Source organism: Aythya fuligula, chromosome 7, assembly GCF_009819795.1.
Source record: "Aythya fuligula isolate bAytFul2 chromosome 7, bAytFul2.pri, whole genome shotgun sequence".
In the NCBI taxonomy this organism is placed as follows: Eukaryota; Metazoa; Chordata; class Aves; order Anseriformes; family Anatidae; genus Aythya; species Aythya fuligula.
Window position 1 is genome coordinate 482,374 of NC_045565.1, and position 17,791 is coordinate 500,164.

Genomic DNA, 17,791 nt, shown 5'->3' on the forward strand with positions numbered 1-17,791 from the left:
TTACTCACGTACAGTGCAAACTCTTTAATATGTTTGTAAAACAGTCAACATCATTCTTATAGCAGATAGGTCAGAAAGCATTTAGTAATATTACTTCTAGCTCTTACAACTCTCAGCAATCAAGTGAAGGAGGAACTGAAAATTACAGTTCCTTTCTCCAAACAGGACAGAAATGAAACATGTTGTTCTACTCTAGGAATTTTTGTTATATCAAGGGGCATCCCTGCAGGCAGATACTTGTCTGTTTCTCCTCTGCTCCCCCGAGAATATGTAAGTAAGGGAAATAAGAAACGCTACAGAGCTTGGAAGACCCAAAGGAGTCAAATCCATGGACATTTTTTTCCTTCTCCCTTGCTTTGCTATCAATTCTGAATAGCTGCTTGAAGACTGATTTTCAAATCTCTTATGTCGCGGACAGCACTGGTGGAAACAGGGTATAGCTGATCCCTTGGTTGTTTCACAAATTCCTTCATGGGTCATTTTTATATGCAGGTAGGGTTTGAAAGCCGAAAATTGAAATATGTGTGCACTTGCAGTAACAAGTGCATACAGGCTTTGTCCAATCAACCCTTTTTCATTTTGCAACATCAGTATTCAGGAAATTGTAGCAAACTTGTGATTTTGTGGAGAGACTTTGTGGAAGACATTTTTCTTCTGAAACAGTCCTCTAGTCTGGAGAAGAGAAGGCTGAGAGGCAACCTCACTGCTCTCTGTAACTCCCTGAGGAAGGGAAGCACCAAGGGAGGTGCTGGTCTCTACTCCCTGGTCACTGATGGCAAAGCTGAAGCAGGGGAGGCTCAAACCAAACATTAGGAAAGATTCCTTTACTGCAAAGGTGGTTAAACACTGGTACAGGCTTCCCAGCGCAATGGATGGTGCCCCGTTCCTGTAAATGTTAACAGGCATTTGGACAATGCCCTCAGTAACACGCTGAAACTTTTGGTGAGCATCCAAGTGGTCAGGCAGTTGGACTTGGTAATCTTTGGCAGTCCCTTCCAACTGAACTATTTTAGTCTAGTCTGTTCTAAAATACAGTGACTGATGGTGCTATTGAAAGAGATTTAAGTGTTCAACTTAGTAGGATCATGTTGTGAGCAAGGTTATTATGACTACCTTGCTTTGAAGAAGCAGTGAAAGCGTGTGGAATTGTTGCTGTATTAAATGGAATATCATAGAAAATAAAGGAAATCATTGTAGCACTGGATTAAATGTGAGATCAGGCCAGAGTCTGTGTCTTGAATTCAGTAAAATTTTTCTACAGAAAAATATATACATAGTAATGAATTCAGGCAGAAAGTGTTTATTTTGAAGAGTTTAAGTATTCTTATTTTTCTAGCTCAAAAAGAGATTAGTAAAAAAGATGATGAAAATATACATCACAGTGAGATGATGGTATACCTTATCTCCTTTCTGGAAGTATTGTTAATTCCTTGTATTGAACCCTTACTTTTTTTTCCTTTTTTTTTTTTCCCCTTTAATTTCTCGCTATTTTTAGTAGTCTGGAAATGGTCAGGTAAAACAAAAACAAAACAAACAACAACAAAAAACACTTGTAGATTTGAAGGATGCTCCTGTTCAGCTGTGCTCTTACAAAACTACTTGGGCATCAGATTAGAACTGGAATCATAATTCTGTTTGCATATTTTGTATTCTAAAAAGAATTCTTGATTATGTGAATAAAATTCAACTTACCTTTACATTGGATGTTGACCCATCAGTGAGCAATGGGTAAAATAAAAGTTAAAACTTACAAATGCATGCGTGTCAGTATTGACTAATACTTAGAGTATGATTATATGAGAAGTACTTTGTTGATACTAAATAGTACCATATACTAATTTTTGCAATGGAACTGGAGTGGCAAAATACCAGTGGATCAGTGTGCACAGCATGATGTAGCAGAGTAGTCTTTCCATGACAAAAAATAGTAACTTGCTATGCCCCCTGCAACATTTACTTCTGCCTTGCTGCATAGATTCATGACAGAAGGAAGGAGGCAGTGTGAAACTCCTCTTGTGCAGACCCTTTCGTGCTGTCACTTATTTTATATCATTCTTTCAAATGAAAAAAAGAAAACAATAGTGAAACAAAATCCATTATGGGACTAACTAAAATATATGCGTTAGGTTGGTAAACAAGTAGTTTGGCACCCATGTCACCCTTGTTCCCCTCCTCAAAAGCAGGAAACTCACCCCAATGTCCCCACCAAGAGACCAATAGCTATCACACAAGTGTGGTGTTGCTTGTGGTAGGTGGTGTAGTATCTCAGGACTGATGGGGCTTAGACCTGATGAGCTCTTGAGTTCCCTTCCAACACCTATAATTCTGTGTGTGATTCTGTGTGCAGTGATTGTTTTGTTTTGCTATATAGTGTGGAGTATTTGAGTTGCATGCAAGGTCGCTAAAATAGTCAAAAATATTTCTCAAGCTTTTAGTACCTTATATTTGGATAATCGTATCATAAAAGGTAGATAAGAAAAGGAAAGCACTGCACCCAAGTTCATCTTGTATTTTACCTTAAAACTCCCTACTAGCAAACTGTTTTCAGGAATGAGGCTGCATTTTCCCAGAGCTGGAAAAGAACAGTGTCAAACTGTGAAAATACAAAGCAATTCTGGTTTGTGGCTGTTCCACAGCAAATTGACAATAAGTTGTCAGTTAAAAGAGTGGGTTTAATCAAATTCAGTGGGAGTGAAGAGGATCCTGTCTTTAATGGCATAAAAAGAAATCTCCTTTTTCCTTATATGTAAAATGTACTTTAAAGTAAGCAAGGTTTTTTTTTTTTTTGTTATTGTTGTTGGTTTTGTTTGTTTAGTGGAGACTAGAAGAGGAAAAGTGCCCTGTTGAATAATAAGAATTTGCTTGGTTCCTTTATTTGAAAGTTGTTTGGAAAATATCTGTGGAGTAGGGAGACAAATGCAGTAGACCAAAAGAGACTTAACAAAACTAGCAGCTTACTTGCTGGAGCTCATATTAACTCTTCAAGTACATACTTTTCTTAAAAAGAGGAAATCTGGATATTAGCTGCTTTGGAAACTCTTTGAAAAGGACAAGGACTAACAAGAGCAAGTGGTGAATATAAGGAATGTGGGCTTTTTTTTTTTTTTTTTTGCCTTTTTTTTTTCTTTTTCCAGGAAGGCTAGAGAGAAAAGGAAGGAAAGATGATGACATTAAAACTAGCTATACCAAGTGGGTGAGATTCTCAGTGATAGTATTAAATGGGTTTTGCATTAAGATCCCTGTTTGTGTATAGTCACTTAAATAGGTGGGTATCCTCAATATTTTTGTGTGTATTTTCTTCCTATTTTAATTGTTCCAAAATGAGATTTTGTTTACATATTTGTTAAGATATTTTGGTCAGATTAATTTATGCCAGAAAACTTCCCAAAGTGACTAAATTCTCAATTTATGTTGATCTCCAGATTACATGGAACATTTATGACTTAACATTAGGATCTTAACACAGTATCAGAAGTTTACTTTTAGACACTGATGCAACAGTATTATGTGTTTAAGCTTTACAGCTGAGTGATGTTTTATAGGAAGTATTTAGCTGCATTAAGTTCAACAGGCACCATCATCTGTGGTGAATTAGAGAAATCCAAATGCTTAGTGGCAAATTCACGGATCACCAGGGCTAAAGCTAGATGAATATCTTTTCAATATAAAATTAAAAAATGCCATGTCTGGCACCTAATGCTAACTGGTAGTTTGAATTTAGCAAAGAGTAAATCGAGACCCCTGAATCTGTGCATTGGTTTGAAGAGTGCCTGTAAATGCTGCAAACACGTGGAGAGCACCTATTTATTTATTTATTTATTTATTTATTTCCAAGCACCTTCTCAACAACTTCCACTGCTAAAATTTTACCACCTACAGTGGATACTGCCACATGTCAAAGATCTGATTTTGTATCCATGGCTGTGTCTTGGTTTGGAAAATTTTGGAAAAGGAATGCTTGGATGTTACTAGTGCATTGTTCTTACTGGAACCTTTGTTGTCAATTATTGCTGCTGTTATCTCTCACATAAGGAGAATAGGGAGGCTGAAATAAATCCTTCCTGAGAAAGTAGAACAGTGACCAGTCTCCTTTAGATTTTGTGGAGAGATGATGATGCCAAAATAATGCTGCTCTTTCTGTTCCCTCCGTACAAAACAGATGCATTAGTATTATATTTTGCTGTGCTAGAAATTACCAAGATTGCACAAACGAGAAAAAGACTAAGAGCTTAATTCAGTTCCATCATTTTCTCCTTGCTGAAATGACTGACAAAGTAGTAATCTTTGTCTTTTATTGATAGATAGTTGTACTTCTTCTGGAGCTTGAGTTTATGTTTGAGCTTCAATCTTTTACATCTTTACAGCACTGCATTGCAGTAGGGTAGGTAATGCACAGGTAAAGCAAGTGCACCAGAGTCCCTTGGCCAGAAGAGCCCAGGTGCCAGGCTGAAAAGAGAAGGTGGGAGTGAGCACTGGTGTTTGTCTGAATTGCCTTAACTGTTGAAGATCTCAAACATGCCTAGATGATATTTTTTGTCTTTTTGCTTTTATTTTTGTTTGTTTGCTTGTTTTTACAGTTTCTTTTAAACAATGCTTAAATAAACAGAGAGGCTCATTCTTATTATTGTTTGCAGGTTTCCAACCTGTACCTGTATGACAGTGTGCTCATGCTAGCCAATGCTTTCCACAGAAAACTGGAGGACAGGAAATGGCACAGCATGGCAAGTTTGAATTGCATGAGGAAATCCACCAAACCTTGGAATGGAGGACGATCCATGCTAGAGACTATTAAGAAGGTGAGAATAGACAAACCACAGTTGTTTGAGCAATTGAAAGAATTGTTCCAGTTCTTCTTGAGATTAGCTGTTTAAGAGGTTTTTGACTTCTGTTTAACTTCTCTTTGATTTATTAGAAGCAAGTGATTTACAACTACTAGAAATGATCTACTGTTATTAAACAAGCCAACGATTTATTACAAACAAATAACACACACTGTGTTCCAGTGATATGTGTTTTACTTCTCTTGCTATCATAGGTACCTTCTGTGGAGGTAATGTGATTAGAAGCAGTCATACAGATAGATATGTGCATTTGTCGTAATAATTTCCTCAAAAGAACTTAAGGAGCTTGAGGGGCCAGCCAATGATAAGGTTTAAGATTTAGGTTCAATTTACTGCAGCTCAACTAGCTTCATAAGTTAGCTGAGCATTGGTAACTATCCATTTATGTGCTGTAGCCCAGAGCAAATGCAATGTGATTTAGCTAAGTTGTCACTAGCAATTACACTGTCTTGCAGTATGTTGAATTACTCAGATACGGACAGTACTAAGACTTTGTATATGCATGGTAGCCTCTTATATAGAAGATATTAGATCACAAATACTAGTGGAAAAAAAGTACTAATTTTATCCTATGATAACTTCAGCAATTATTTGTGAAAAGAAACAACCTGTTCACTCATATATATCGATGAAATATTTTTGCTCTAATAAAATGATGCAATTTCATTGAAGTGTTGTGTTATGCTCTGACCAATCTTAATGGCACTATCTTTTGTTGATAAATTAACTCAAAGTTTAGTGTCATTTCAAGCTTTACTGCTACAAACCCCCAAAAGCCCGTAGTGATACTTTTACAGAGAGTACTCAAAATAGTACTTAAAATTTGATCTTTTCCTCATGCCTCTTTTGGAAGCACAGAAGGCATTACTCTTTCTTCTGGGCTTGGATTTTCATGCCTTTGAATTCAACACCAGACTCAACCCACCGCCATCAGTTACACGGAAAAGCCATTGTCTCATGTTCCACCAAGGCCCTCCTTTTCTTTGGTGTCTGTCACTATTAGAGAAAAAGACCTGATGACTTTTTGACAAGATGTACAGTGGATATGTTAGTGAAGAGATATTTCCTCAAAAAATACATATAAGTTTTTCCGGCACTGTTGGAACTATGGAAGAACATGCAATTGCTACATTTAGATTTCACTGTAAAATTTTTCAAAGCAGATTTGGCATATCTTTAGTAGAAAGGAGTGTTTATAAAGGCAAATTTGTTCTATTCTAAAGTTTTTGCAAATTGTTTCCCTAGGGCCATATAACCGGGCTTACTGGTGTTATGGAGTTTAGAGAAGATGGCGCCAACCCCTATGTTCAATTTGAAATACTGGGCACTAGCTACAGTGAAACATTTGGCAAAGATGTCCGGAGGGTAAGGATATGCTGCTTATTTCTCTTTTTGTTTTTTTCTAAATAATATACATTCTGTTTCACAGGAGAAAATGTTATTTTCTAGGAATAAATAGGAGCTATGCTACAGAAGATATTTACTATAAGAGAAATATTTTCTAATTTCTCATATGCTTAAATGTTGAAAGCTAATTTTATACTGGTAGGGAGGAGTCCTTCAACTTGTTTTCCAATGTGCAGTAATGATATAGTGACATGACAGTGCTTATGAACATGATAGTGAAGGCTGCACAATTCTACTCATGTATTTTATTTCTAAAATGATTTGACATTTGTCTTATTAAGGAAGCTAACTGAGATTATAAGTTACCCAAATAGAAAAAGGTGTAAGGTGTAACTGCTGTAAGAAGCTGAAATAAATAAATTAGAAAGCTCTAGAGAAGATAATTTGAGAAATGGCTGATGCTATATTGTACGAAGTAAAGTATTACCTGTCAGTTGTGATTGGTGGAGCAAGGACAGACTGGGAGTAGGGTGGTTCCACGGGGTCACTGACATAACTGTCATGGGCTGAGAAGGCTACTGAGAACGTGTTCCTGCAGAGGGGATGTTTCAAAAATAAGTGAAACTCTGACTTGAACAGTGAGGTTTTGATTGGAACCCAGTCTAAAATATGTCCCTATACTAGTCATCTGGTTGAAATACAGATACTAATACTATACAGACCGTGGTTCCCATATTAAGTAGAGCTGAGTAAGTCAAATTCCATGCAAAATTAACTGTTATGCTATTTTCTGTTCTTTGTTTGGCCACTGCTTCATGTGTTTCATTTAGATTTACCTGAATTATACCAGCCTAAATGGAAAAATGAGTTAAGATCTTGTGTTTACATTATCATCTCAAATAGCTTAACCTGAGATTCTCTCAGAGTGTAATTTGGCATGACTACTCTGGACATGGAGCCAAAAGCTTGTGCTATCTGTTAGAAATTCAAAAGAAGGAAGAGAAGCATTTGCAATGCATAGAACTCCAGGAGATATAATTGAAAAACCTCTGTTGCCAGAAAATGTCTCTGAAGACTTCAGATTTGTTAGGCACCCTCCTATATTGACATGACCAGAAAAGGTTGTTTCTCAGTCCACTTTACTTGATTTCTAGAAGTTTTGTACTGCAAGTGAGGAACAATGAGTTCTGAATACTAGCCTAGTGATGAAAAATTAAGATCATATTGGAAATAGTGTTTCCTATGTAATAAATCAGAGTTGGCATGGGAGGCCTAGAAAGCAATTTGTGTTTATAAATAGAAGTACATAGGTTTATGTACAAGTACGCAAAACGGAAGTATCCAGTGCCATGTTAGATGCTTAGGAGTATCCTGCTGTGTTTCCACCTGGCACTACAGAAAAGCATGAGTCTCCTGTCAGTGCTGTGTTATTGCCAGCACATATCTTGGGTGCCATCAGGCAACTTGAGTTCAGTTCCATTTTGACACACATTTCCCAAGTGACTTTCAGTAAAATCAGCATAATTATCACTCAGAACATGTTTGAGACCTTACATGGAAATTATGATGTGATACATTATTACTTTTTTTTTTTTCTTTTAAAATGTACACTTCATATATATGCAAAAGCTTTCACTTCAATATGTTCAGCACAGTGGCCAAATTGGGGTGTAATCCACATGTGGGGAGATAGCTACCATATCACGCAAAAGAGACCACAAGGCAAAGAAATGGGAAAAATGACTAAATTGGAAGATGACTAAAATGACCAAATTGGTATAGTACAGATCACTTTTGATCCCTAATTTGCTAATTTGGGATTAGGTGGTTAATGTAGAAAGGCTTAACTCTTTCTTTGGATGTTAAATGCAGAACATTACACAGTTCCAAAAATGAAAAGTAGCATAATTCTAAATGGATAAAAAGCTACTGGCTGTGTAATACTACTCTGAGTTAAAACGAAGTTCTGAAAATGATCCTCTTAGCCTAATAGATAGAGAGCAAAAAGTCAGCAATATGCAAGAGCATATGCCCAGCAGTCTATAGAAGAACTTAGAAATGACAATATTTCTCAGAGCAAAACTACCATGGAACTACTGGTATTCAATTATTTTGACAGCCTGACTTTTTATTATTGCAGCAAAAATATGTTACAGCTCAGAAGTACTTTTAAAAGCTCTAAAAGTCATGCTTGTCTTCTTTATGTTACTGGAGTGAGAGATCAATTCTGATTTATTGTCAGTTGTTTCCATACCAGCCTTTCCTCAGATTTAGCTGTGGAGGGACACTTTTGGTGCAAAACAGAGGTACTTTTCTGCATGGTTTTCATTTCCTCTGTATGAAGAACATCTGTATCTGTTCATTCCTGCCCTGACCCTACAAAAAGCCTTTGCACTTACGATCTGTGACAGGGTAGTGCAATGTAACAATGAGTGTTGAGACTTAAAGAGAATCCAGTCAAAAGTTGTAATGTACCCTAAGACGCAACGTTCATTAGAAAGTCTTTTGTAGCGCCTTTTTGCAGAGGCATCTTGACTCTTCAAAGTTGCCCTCAGATCTGGTCTTTCTGCAGCCATAAATGTTTTTAATTTCCCCTGGGTGTGACTGAGTTATGCATGCAAGTAAATATATGTATTTCCTCTCTTGGTACACGTTCTCCTTTCTTCCACAACTGCAACATCACATTTTTGTGGCAAAACCTTGTAGTGGCTTTCATGTATTTTGCTGTTGTTGTTGTATATGCTTTCTTTTCCTTTGTTTGGGCAGACTTTAATGAAAGGGAAACGTCAGAAAATGCTCTAATTTATTTGGTTTAAACATAAAAGAACAGAGAAAGTCACTTAAGGTCTACCAACTTGTTTTACAAAAGGCTGAGGTGATTGCCTTCTATTCACTGTGTGCATGTGGAAGTTAAGAAAATATGATCTATTCATGCTTAAAAAAAGAGGCTGATGTGATGACCAATCAGGGTGTTTGAAGGTTGAAGGGGTAAGATTGTCAGAGAAACAGAAAAAGCTTAAATACCTAGTACTTGATGATTGCTGTATGATTTATGTTCCTAGTGCATATAAACACCTTCTAAAATAGCAACCTGAGCATCTGTATATTTAAAAAAATAAATACAAAAGGAAAAAAATACCCACAGCCTTGCAGATACAGACATAAAGGAATTGTAAAAAGTATAAAATAGAACAGAATCAACTGAAAAGACAAAAAGTAAGGAAATTTAACAGCTGATGCCATGCTATTGTTTTAAATTGAATGAAATTTGAAAGAATGAATGAAAATCACAAACATAACATGGAGAGGGGTGGAGGGTTGTGGAACTATCTGGAAAAATTGGTATAACATGCAGGTACAGCCTATGAAAAGCTGGAATGAGGCTAATGGCCTATTATATTCAAAGCATTTTTAGGTTGTAATTAGTAGCTGATATAAGATCCTTTCTTCTCATTTCACCTCTCACGCCTGCTCCCTGTGCTAAGAGTCTGTGCATCAAGACCAATACCAGCCCTGGTTGCTGTTAATTGCTGGATTACCACTGAATGCTCTTCCTATGAATGCACAGCTTACCAACATGGCTCTGTCTTTTCTCATTTAAATTTTATTTATTTTTCCTTTATTTATTTATTTATTTATTAACCCACATAGAATCATAGAATTATGTTGGTTAGAGAAGACCATTTGTGCCACAAGGGGCATGGATGAGTAAAGTTTGTTCACATTTTTGTCTTCATCTTAAGTTTCCTTTTTTCCTTTGGTTCATTCCCAGCAGTGGCTGGGAGTGATCAAGTCATTTTGCTTACTTGGCTCATTGTCCCCAAGTGTAGCATGAAATTGAGGGCATTTATCTGCTTTGAATAATGTTTTGAACTCTGATAGAAAAGGATTGTAACAAAATTATTTAGCTGCTAACATCAAGAAATTGAATGAATCATAGTATTAGAAATCATACATTCCTAAGCATTGGAGAGACCATCTCTTCAGAGCTAGTTTGTAATTGTCAGTGGCAAACTATGCTTATCACAGTAGAAGAGACATGAAGTGGGAAAGGAGGTCAGGTCTACATTAATTTCCTCTCTACTCATCATCTACATTATTAATTGTTATTAATGAAAGCCTTTCTGTAACTTTCTGAACATCTGTGCTGGTTCATAATTCTTGTATTTCTGCAATTGGATGAATTCACTACAATATAAAAGTTTAATTATCCAGCTGTGAGAGCAAAAATAAGAGTTAGGGCTCTAGAGTGGTGTTCCTGGCAACTCACTAACTCACATTGATCTCTTGGGATATAAACCTGCTTGTTCTTGTCTGTTCATGAATACAGAGAATACAATAACCCTACAACTGCCCTTGCAGGGCTGTGATTAGGCTTAGTTTAGATAATACTTATAAACAGCTTTGAGATTATCTTCATCCCTGGCAGGAAGATCTTATGTAAATGTGGAATGATATTGTTATTTAGCATATGTTATGACAGGATCATATTTTTTAGAGCAATCTGCAATTTTTTTCCAAACTAGCTGGAATGAAGGGAGAATTAATGGTTTACACTCATGCTGTATTTCACAAGAAACATTCTGTTCAAAATGATAACATTTACCATTGGTTATTCATTTATGTCAGTTGGTATGTTTTCATTCTTTTAGAATTACATGTATATTTTCTTGAATTATCATCTGCTTCCTAGTCATACTTGTTTCTTCCAGTACTTCTGAGGCAGATTGTAGAAGTCACTGTAAGTAGTTTTGTGATATGTTTCAAAGTTGTTGAAACCCCTTTTTTGAAGTTGGATAAAATGCTTGAATTGTGATTGTTACTTTTAGATGAAATCTCATCATTATCATGATGAGAAATCATATACTTCTTGATCATTGCAAAAAGAAACTGCATTTTAGAGGTCTGCAGTGTTTGCTGCTTTCACCTGTAAGAATATTGCCAAGTTGCATGATATGCCAGTAAAAGTTATGTACTGAAGAGAATGATCTTAGGTGGTTACTACTGTAATTGAATCAGTTTTACTCGTATGGAAAAATAACTAACTAATTTGTCTTGGTTTAGACATAAAACAGATGCCTGCCTCCTGTCAGAGCACTTCATAAACATGCACTTGGGTATAGTAACTCAGAATAATCTGTGTTGCCAAGGTATCTTTCAGCTGAAATGCAAGACTGATGATCACTAAAGATCCTTTGTTACCTGCCAAAGTGAAGGAGTAATAGTTAACCTTATTCTGGGTAAAATGCAATTTTTGCGTATTTACATTTGCTTTAACATTCTCTTACTGCTTGACTGGATTGAATGTCATGGTAAAATAATTTGGAAAAAGAGTATTGTGATTCATCCCATAAATACATTGCATCAAACTGAAGAAAAATCTAGGGTATTTTCCTCAAAATAATAAATCAATTTCATTTTTAGTTGTAATTTTCAGTCCAAGATGGATATCGAGAGTAAAAATATATGCATTTCTTGAAAAATCAACAAGTTGCATTATTAATGGTTAAAAACATAGCTGAACTTATAGGAAATGGCTATAATCAATTTTTAAACCATAGAGGAGTACAATAGAAGAAATATGAAGAACCAAACCCGAGTGGTGTTTTTTTCTGAAATGAAGTGGGGACCCTGTTTGCTCAAGTTCTGCAAATTAGTTCTTTGCTTTGGGAATTGAAATATTCTGTTCTGTATGCTTTCATTGGAAAACCATAACTGAATTATTTTACTCAATAACTGAAAAGTAAGCAAGCTTAGAAATGCTTTTTTTTGTTGTTGCAAATGTGTGATACATTTTTCTTTAACTTCTTTGTTTTGTTTAATGGTTGGGGAAAATATTGCCAGTGGTTCTTTATTTATGGAGTTTTCATCAAAGCTCCTGTAACTTAATGATGAATGTAGAATTCCGTGCTTATGTGCGTGCATGTTATGAAGAAAAGTTATTTCTATACTGAAGCAGGTCAAGATTTTCTGAGCTTATGACCAAGTGGGATGTACTTGAAAACAAACAAACAAACACAACAACAACAACAACAACAACAACAAAAACCTGAAATTTTTCTTACCATTTTGGAAATCTAAAGATCAAGATAATTTGCTATTCCTTCTTGCATCAATATGGAGCAAAGGCAGTAAACCCACTAATCCAGAGAAAAAGTTTCAGTCTGACTGTCTTTCCCACTCTAAGGAATATCTTTCAATCATGATGTTTGAAAATCACACCAAAATGGGAAGAATTTGTTGCAAGGTGTTAGACTTGCATTTCAGCATCATATCTGCTTAGCAAAATCCCATTGAAAGATACTAATATTAATGCCAAAATACATGTTCAATTATTTTGACTAATAAATCAAGTAGATGTCATCTTGGCTTTCATAAATATATGAACAAAGGATATCCAGTATCTCTTCCTTTTTAGTCTGATTTCAGTGTCAGGGACAGTTGCAAGGGCTGTACATTAATGGAAACTCCGCAATTTCCTTTCAGCAGTGTTTGAAATGCATTTAATTCCTCTAATCATTAGTGTTGCTTTATATCATTTGATGAACTTCAAATACATGTAGGTGCATGAAGGAATTTATTATTTGAGCAATAATTTTTAAACCCAGGGTAACTATGATACCCTCATCTGTATTTTGCTCTGCTTGTATTCAGTGTGTCAAAAGGTGGACATTTAAATGCAGGTATTAAACTATTTAGTCATGCTACAAAACTGTAGATTTAAGAAAAATCGCATGGCTTTTGTTTAGTCATATTAAACAACAGAAATAGAAATAGAATTTTAAATAACTCTGGTTTTGCTTTTGCTTCTGCTATTTCATGCCAGAGTATATTACTATATACCAATAAATACTTGCTGTTCATATTATCAAAAGACAAATTTAATGGGAAGATTTCTTAGTGGTCAGCTCAAATGTGGGACATGAACTTGTAGGTCACAGTGCCACAAGCTGTCTGACTTGGTTTGGCTTAGTTCCTTAACTTCATTATACATTAAAAAAAAAAAAAAAAAAAAAAAAAAAAAGAAAGAAAGAAAGAAAGAAAGAAGGAAAGAAAAAAAAAAAGAAAAAGATAACCTTAATTCCTCAGCTTACTCTTTTGGAAAGATACATGCAAAAGGGCATCGGAGTTCTGATTAAACTTCTTTGTCCAAGCTCGCTAATTCACTGAAATAACAATACTTGGCAGAAATTGCCTGTCGGTGTTCCAGTTCCTGGCAGAAATGCTTTTAAATTCAGGACTTTGTTTTTAGACCACATGGGAAACAGTTAAATGGGTATTTAAAAAAGGTATGGTCTATAATCAGTGTGAGCCGGTGTCAAGGAAAGCATTCTTGAATACACCTGCTCCAGTACCGTATCTTTTGCTGTGTGAGTGAATGAAATGATGTATTTGGGTAAAATATATACAAAACAAAACTTTTTTTCCATTTGGGGACAGTGTCCTTTTACTAGAATGGAGACAGTATTAGACATAGGTAACAACTCTTAGAATGGAAGATTCTTTCTGAGCATGACATCTATGTGGCATGCTATCAGATTATTGCGTGTCTGTATTTTTAATATGTTAATGACTGCAATGGACAAAAATATAAATAGAGCTCTCCAACCATATAACCACTAACAGGAAACATTTTGAAGTTATATGTTGGCACCAAAATACATTTAAGTAATGTGTGTGTATATTTTTGGTGTTTTCCAGCATGAAGTAGGTACATAGGCAGAAGACAATAATAATTAAAAATATTGACAGTATTTGAAAAGTCAATTTTCCATATTTTGCTGCAGACTGGAATGGCTATTAGACAGAACAACACATTTGAATTCCGCTTATAATTAGACCCCTTCCAAGGGTAAAAACCAAATAAAAATGAACAAACCCCTTGATTAACAAAGCTCACCAAAGTCCACTGTTAGTGGAGATTATTGGGAAAATTATGAGAGGTTGAATCTACCAGATGAATCTGCAGTTTGCCCTAGGAAGGAAGCCATGTCCTAGCTATTTTAAGTGAAAAATATAATTGCCACTAGCCTGGATGGAAAATGGGATAAAAGTGATTTTCTTATGTGGCTGGATTCCAGCTCAGTCTGAGCTTAAAAGATCATTAAGAACCTGAAATGACACCTGGATCTGAAATGGTGACTAGAGTGTCACAAAGAAGGGGGTTGCTTCCTTTGCAGTGATCACATGCACACAGCTGTTATTTCATAAAGGCAGGGCACATGCTAAGAAAGCATCCTGTTAGAATAGCATAGACAAAACAGAAATGTCATGTAGAAGAGCTGAAGCCTGGTATCTGCAAAGGCCAAATCACTTTGCAGTCAAATTGCTCTCATGAACAGTTATGCACCTGTCCTGTAATCAAGTTGGAAGTTGCAAAAATATCTGATTGTGTGCCTTAAGCCCATGGGTTGTGTTTTGTTGTTGTTTGTTGATTATTTATTTATTTTTTTTAACAAATAGAATTGTACAGAGCATGAAGCATGGAGGATACTGGGAGAGTATTCTGTCTATGACTTTAGGATTCCCTGAAGAACAAGAGTGATGCAACTCACCCTATTCATTATTAAATTTTGTATCATGCTTTGAAACCAATGGATGAAGGATGCTGTCTATCATGATATAATTCTTCTTCAAATGAATGAAAGAAATCTCTTTGAAACCGTACTTCTTTAATGTAGTAGGACAGTGCTAGGCTGCCACTATCTACTTCACTTGCAACAATATCTTCTCTATGAAAAGATAAGTTGCAAAGTCCCATGGAGTTTATTGATGAGGTTTGAAGAACTCAGGTGTTGGGCTTTGTTGGAAAGCAGGTGTAATGGGAAAGAAAAATCCAGGGAGTCTCTGTTATAGCAAAGGAGTCAAAGAGAAATATGCTGCTGATCATTATTGAGCCAAGCAGGAAGCCAGATAGAGGCTTTCTCTTAGGAAAAGGAACTGTATAGAATCAGTTACATCTGACTTAAGTTATTTGCTTAAAACTGAGTTGCCAAGCTCAGTTTCACTGAATATCATAACTAATGAGAAGAAAGAGCTTGCTTAGTTATATCAGTGAAATCTGCTTAGTCAGAATACCACCAAACAGTCCCTTCATAGTGCTTTGATTCAGGACAGGTGCTTACACTTGTTCCAGCTCTGTCTAAAGTTTCAGTGCTCTTTTGTCTAGTCTTCCACTGTCAGAAAACTTTGAGAAAACAATTGGTGAGGCACATCCTGTGTCTCATGTGCTTTTTTTTCTGGGGTAGTGTGTCTGGCAATGGCAGCTTTTGCATTATGTAGTTAACTAACAGTCTGGTGATCTTACTGACCTGTCAAGTGAATCTTTGGTGTCAGCGGGTCAATCCAGAATTTCTCCCCATGTTGTTTGTCTTAAAGTCTCAATTTTTTAAAATTATATTAATTGATAAAATAGATAGTTGAGATTATAGCATCTAAGAATGGTATGAGGCTGATACCAGTTCCTGTTTTTGTTGTTGTTGTTGTTGTTGTTGTTTTTAAGTAAGGACTGTAATATGTAATAACCATTTAATAACCATTTAAGGAATACAGGAAATTGCTAGAGTACAAAAATAGATATTCTTTTACAAAGCAGGCTAAAACTTTCCAAATACAGTGCTTGGGCACATAAGTGACTGAGGAGACTGCAGCATTCAGTCCCTGGAGCCTTACCAGAAACTAGTCCTAAACAAGTACAAGAATTGGCAATTGCTTACATGGAAGAGAAAAAAATAATCCAATACCCAGCAACTAGCAGCATGGGTGATATTTAATACTAGGAGAACATTTCAGTTCAAGTAGTTCTAACACCATCTATAATTTTCTTAAAGCTTTATGTTCAATTTATTCTGCTGTAAGATTAATAATACAGTAAGACATAAGTTAGTAGATGCTTTGCAAGATTGGTGTCTGAGCTGTATTGAATCTAAGCTGCACTCTCTGTCACCCTCTGTACTCTCATTCAAGATCCCATTCAATACCAATCTACAAGGGCAGTGGAGCTATTTACATTTCAGCAGCACCTGGGGGCTATGGTTTTGTTATACAAAGAGCTGCACAGATAGTTAACTATATTATTATTATGTAATACATAAACCATGTGGTTATGTATTCAGAAAAATGCTATTGTCGTTTTGCCGCACTGGCAGAAAAATGCAATCAAAAAGTAGATTTTGAGAACATTCAGTATTGGAACTCCTACAGGATGTTTGTTAAGATAGGGATGAATAGCTTTGTGGGTCAGGTGCAACACGTGTTTTTTGGGCTTCAAATTTTTCCAGGCTAAGTATAACAAGCACTGCTGTTCATTGTTCAAACTTATGATTAAAATAATTTGAAGAATGAGAAGGGACCAGCTCACTTCTGGAGCTGAATCTGAAGTTCTGTTTGCTTTTTTTTTTTTTTTTCCTCTCTTCTCTCCTACGTTTTAAAATAATTGAGAGTCAGGCATTTCTTGGTAAGTTTTCTGGACTTGTTCAATGATATCACAAGGTAATTTCACTAGAAATTTTAGAGAGAAATAAGTGTTGCTACTTTGTGTTTTTATTAGGCTAAGTAAGGGCAAATGAGAGCACAAAATGTTTACTTCATGGGCATGCAGGAAGTGCACTGAGCTTTTGTTACTATTTTTCATTAACTGATTAGATTTGGAGGACTCCTCTTCTATAGACTTACTGAAAGGATAGTCTAGAGCTTCTGTTATTTGAACACAGGGAACACAGTAACCAATGAAGCAGAAAACAGATTTTCTGTATGAGCTAGCTTAAAATGAAAGTGTGAATCTGAAGCTTGGGTGCTGCCCAGAGCCTGCTACTCATTACAGGACATTTCACTGTCTTTCTTAGTTCACAGACTATGTCCAATCTTCTCTGCATCCCAAGACAAATCTGTTATCTCAGGGTCTGGTCTCTCTGGGTTTGATTCTCTTCCTATCATGCATCACCCACTTTCATTCCTTGCTACAAGGTCCTTAATTGTATATTGCCTCCTGCACCTTAGAAGCACCTCTCTGTTGATGATCAGATGTCCCCAGGGAAGCCAAACTCTCCTGTATTTCACCAGGCAATTTGTTGCAACCCCATGTGCAATCTGGCTCTGAAAAATCGGCGCCTTTCTCTGCACTGCCTAACCACAACCTTTTAATAGAACATAACATATAGTCATACAGTGGACTGAGAGATCAAATAGATGCTGCATCTATTCCACAAATCGATACGACAGAGCAGAATTCAAATCAATATTGGTTTCTTCTCTGTTTCTATTTTGAATCTTGATAGAGGGTTGGGGCAAAGATTGATAAATTGTTCCAAGATCTATAACTGTGTTATTTCAACTATAGTTTGATTTAAGAAAAAGTGAGGAAAAAAATGTAAAGAAATGCCTAGTCGTAAATATAAGAGGAATAAAGTGAGAAGTTTTCATATATGTTTTCATTATTTATGTGATGTATTTCTGTAGATTTTGCCTGTGGGTGGTATTGCAAGACTTCTGTGCATTATCAGTTCTACTATGTCAGCCATGACTTACCACCTTCATAACACTTTATCCAAGATGACTCCTGTTTGAGTCTTTTTAATCATCCATATACCATGATCTTTCTCTAT

General features: G+C 35.9%; 1 protein-coding gene across 3 annotated transcripts in view; it reads left to right on the plus strand.

Annotated features, from left to right (window-relative positions):
• GRID1 (glutamate ionotropic receptor delta type subunit 1) overlaps positions 1-17,791 on the plus strand; it is a 533,398-nt gene that overhangs the window by 430,101 nt on the left and 85,506 nt on the right. For all 3 annotated transcript variants that reach the window (XM_032191106.1, XM_032191104.1, XM_032191105.1), the window contains exons 7-8: positions 4,635-4,796; positions 6,087-6,206. In XM_032191106.1, coding sequence (XP_032046997.1) covers positions 4,635-4,796; positions 6,087-6,206 — 282 coding nt within the window. The remainder of the gene's footprint in view (positions 1-4,634; positions 4,797-6,086; positions 6,207-17,791) is intronic.